At 47.5% G+C, this 3,744-nt stretch overlaps 1 protein-coding gene across 1 annotated transcript in view; it reads right to left on the bottom strand.

Moving 5' to 3' along the window:
- Positions 1 to 3,404, bottom strand: part of AGRN (agrin) — a gene marked incomplete at its 5' end in the record, with an annotated part of 55,297 nt that extends 51,893 nt beyond the window's left edge. The window contains 2 exons of the mRNA XM_029286565.1: positions 577 to 801; positions 3,147 to 3,404. Coding sequence (XP_029142398.1) covers positions 577 to 801; positions 3,147 to 3,404 — 483 coding nt within the window. The remainder of the gene's footprint in view (positions 1 to 576; positions 802 to 3,146) is intronic.
- Positions 3,405 to 3,744: the final 340 nt, after the last annotated feature.

Genomic DNA, 3,744 nt, shown 5'->3' with positions numbered 1-3,744 from the left:
GAAGGAAGGAGGGAGGGAAGGAAGGAAGGAAGGAAGGAAGGAAGGAAGGAAGGAAGGAAGGAAGGAAAAAAGGAAGGAAATCCCCACAAATATATATAGAGGCTTTCCCCTCCCCCATAAATCAACAAAACTATATATAGGTACACTTTTTCCTCCAACACCTAAAACTGTCAAGAGGGTGACAACACAATGCCTGTGGGTGCCAAAGACCCACAACACTTCCAGCTGGGATTTATGGAAGCCCCAATTACATACTTTTTTTTTTAAGCCCCAATCTCTGAAGTTTTCATTGTTCGCTCTGGGGAAGAATGCAGCCGTTTCACAAAATCTCATTTGTGAGTTCACCACACTCTTGGGACCTTCGGTGACTTTGCAGAAAGCGGGACATAGAAAATCTGATTTTACGGCGCCCGGGGCAATGAGAAATGCGGGGACGATCCCTAACAGCTCCGTTGTGCCTTGAATGCACTCAACACTGCCCCATATACTGGTGAGGTTACCTGGACAGGTGCCGAAACATCTACAGGAAAAAAACCCCCAAATCAGGGACCGCCAAGACCCCAGGGTGGGACTTACCGCACGGCCCATCCAACTTCTTGAAGATGTTCTCCTGCTTGTCGCAGGCGTGCCGGTTCAGGTGGCACTCGCTGCGGTAGTCCTTGCCGTCGCTGCCGCACACGGTGTTTTCAGGAACGCCGCCACAAAAGGACATGCAGATGCACTTGGCCGACTGCCCGTCCGTGGACCGAACGCAGGTGCTTCCGAAGCTGCAGGCCACCTCTGCGCAGGGGTCTTTGGAACCTGACAAGAGGGGCAGAAGAGGCAACCTTGGGATCAAAAGGCAGGCAAAAGCAGCTTCCAGATCGTGGTTGGGAATGGCAGGACGCGTGCAAAGGGGTCCAAGAAAAGGGGGATTAGATGGGATGCTACACCCCATCTTGGCTACACCAGTTTCAGAGTCAGAAATGACGGCATCGCTGGGAACATGCTCAGCCCGACAATTCATCTCCACAGACAGCATTTTCCTGTTTGTGGGGTCCTTAGCGCTGTCTAAGCTTGGTCGTTTTCTTGCAGACGTTTCACTACCAAACTAGGCAGCAGCATCAGGGCTAGAAGGTAGAGGGGCTCGCTCTCTATTTATATGTAAATAAATGTGAATGCCAAGTTGGTTGGTTTGCCCTGTAAGCAAGTGGCAAGAGGCTTACCCTCCCATTAACACTGATAGGGTAAGCCACTTGTATATAAACAGAGACCACCCCACCCCACTCCCTTTTGGCACTGATGGCGTTACCTTGCTGGGTAATGAAATGTCTGCCATAAAACAACAGAGCGCATGGAGCACCCCAGTCCTCCTCCTCCTCCTCCTCCTCCACTCTGCAAACTTTGATCCCTTGTAGCATTGATGACCCTCGTTGGGGTCTACAAGCAACCCCACCAAGCTCAGAGACCACCGAAGGCTAAGTAGTTCAACCCCGGGCTACAAATATTTGCCAGGGTGAAAAGCCCCCAACTCTTTTTTAAGCACGGCCTCCCCCCCCCCCCCGCTGTCTGTCTGTGGCCGGAAGCTCAATATTATTAGTTTCCTTTCCACAGAAACTCCGGGCGTTGCTTTATCCACTCAGTTCACCAAGCAAAGGGTGAATGAGATTGGAATGGCAACAAGGAGATGGCCTTAATGTGCCATAAGCGAAATGTAATTAGAGACAGACATTAAAAAGGCCGGCTGCCGGCTGCTGTAAGATGGGGATAGTATCTTATTTATAATGCCCTTTATTTATTTAATTACCCCCTCCTTCCTTGGACGTTTCCCCCCACACACACACCCATAACCCATTGTTATTATTTTAAATAAATCAGGATGACACATCCGTCTCTCTCTCTCTCTCTCTCTCTCTCCCTCCCTTCCTCTCTCTCTCTCTCTCCCTCCCTCCCTCCCTCTCTCTCCCTTCCTCTTTCTCTCTCTCTCTCCCTCCCTCCCTCCCTCCCTCTCTCTCTCTCTCTCTTTCTCTCTCTCTCTCTCCCCTCCCTTCCTCTCTCTCTCTTTCTTCCTCTCTCTCTCTCTCTCCTTTCTCTGCTCCTCTACTGAGCTCTCTGCAGGAGTCCAGAAAGCCGGAGATTTATCGCTAAAAGCAAGAAGTTCTCCATCAGAGAGAGAGGAGGGGGGGGGGAAAGGTCAAGTTAATTTACTTGGAAAAAAGCAGACAGGGGCGGTTTCATTTCCACAGTTCCTTGCTTTCGGGTGGTCTGTGCCTTGCTACCATGGAGGGTTCATTAGCCTCGTTTACGAGGAGGCCTTCTTCGGAAAAATCACAGCCTGCATCTTGTGAGGATGCGTCGCAGAGGTGATGAAGTCAACCAGCCTATTTCTCACTAAGAAGGGCTGAGGTTATACACTATATTCGGAGTACCACAAAGGGGAAGTTGGAAACTTAAATGTTCAGTTATAATTCTTTCTTTCTTTCTTTCTTTCTTTCTTTCTTTCTTTCTTTCTTTCTTTCTTTCTTTTTCTTTTTCTTTCTTTCTCTTTCTTTCTTTTTCTTTCCTTCCTGCTTTCTTTCCTTCCTTCCTTCCTTCCTTCCTTCTTCCTTTCTTTCTCTTTCTTTCTTTCTTTCTTTCCTGCTTTCTTTCTTTCCTTCCTTCCTTCTTTTTCTCTTTCCTTCCTTCCTTCCTTCCTTCCTTCCTTCTTCCTTCCTTCCTTCCTTCCTTCTTCTTTCTTTCTTTCTTTCTTTCTTTTTCTTTCTTTCTTTCTTTCGTTCTTTGAGGGCATCCACCAACAAAAAAAAAATGTTCTTTTGACTCTGAGCGCTCTCAGCTCAGAGGTTCAAAACTACTCCTAAGACCCCGGTGAAAATAACTTGATGCGCTTCTGGTTTTGTTAGGGTTAGTTTTCCATCCGGGATACACTGAGTTCTAACTGCACAATCTTGGCCAATGCTTTGTCCACTTACCGATACTAAATCTCTGCATCGCTTATCCCCCCCCCCTTTTCCCTCTCTTGCTTGTTCATTTTCAATTTTTTTCTGTTAAAGACGATGAATTCATCCGGAGGAGGAGGAGGAGGAGGAAATAGAAAGAGAAGCCGCTGCCGCAGCAGCCTTAAGAGATCAAGAGGAGGGATGGATGAGATGTTGACCACCCACGCTTACCACAGGCTCCTTTACTCATGACTTTAATGCGACGCTGCTGGTTGCACTGAGCTTTCTCCAGCTCACACTCGTTACTATAGGTTGAGTAATCTGAGCCGCACACCGGAGCCACCACAGAAGGACAGGTGATCTTCTTACACACACATAAACCCTGCGAAGGGTCCGTGGGGTTCTTTTCGCAGGCCGCACCGAAGCCACACAGCATCCCTCGACAAACTGTGGGTGGAAAGGAAAAAAGAGAGTTATGCTCTGCACGGGCTGAAGGATAAAAAACCAGGCTCAGGTTTCTAGTCCATAGGAAGAAAAGTAGGACAGTCTAGGCAACACTGGCACTTTATCGACAAAACGGGACACGGATGTCCAAGAATAGGTGTTGACCTCAACGAATTCAGCCTCAGATCCAGTTCACACAACTTGATATTTATATTGGTTTCTTTATTTGTATCCTGCCTTTATTTATTTTTTATTTTTTATTTTACAAATGTTACACTTGGCTATTTTGGGGGGGTGGAATTGGTAGAAGGTGACTCTCCGGGTGAGCTAGTTTACAATTCCACGTAACGTGTGAATCCATCACCTGGGTTCATATAGTAATAAG

Source organism: Protobothrops mucrosquamatus, unplaced genomic scaffold (assembly GCF_001527695.2).
Source record: "Protobothrops mucrosquamatus isolate PMUCROS unplaced genomic scaffold, P.Mucros_1.0 scaffold4088, whole genome shotgun sequence".
Taxonomy (NCBI): Eukaryota; Metazoa; Chordata; class Lepidosauria; order Squamata; family Viperidae; genus Protobothrops; species Protobothrops mucrosquamatus.
This window is presented reverse-complemented; position numbering and strand designations above follow the sequence as displayed.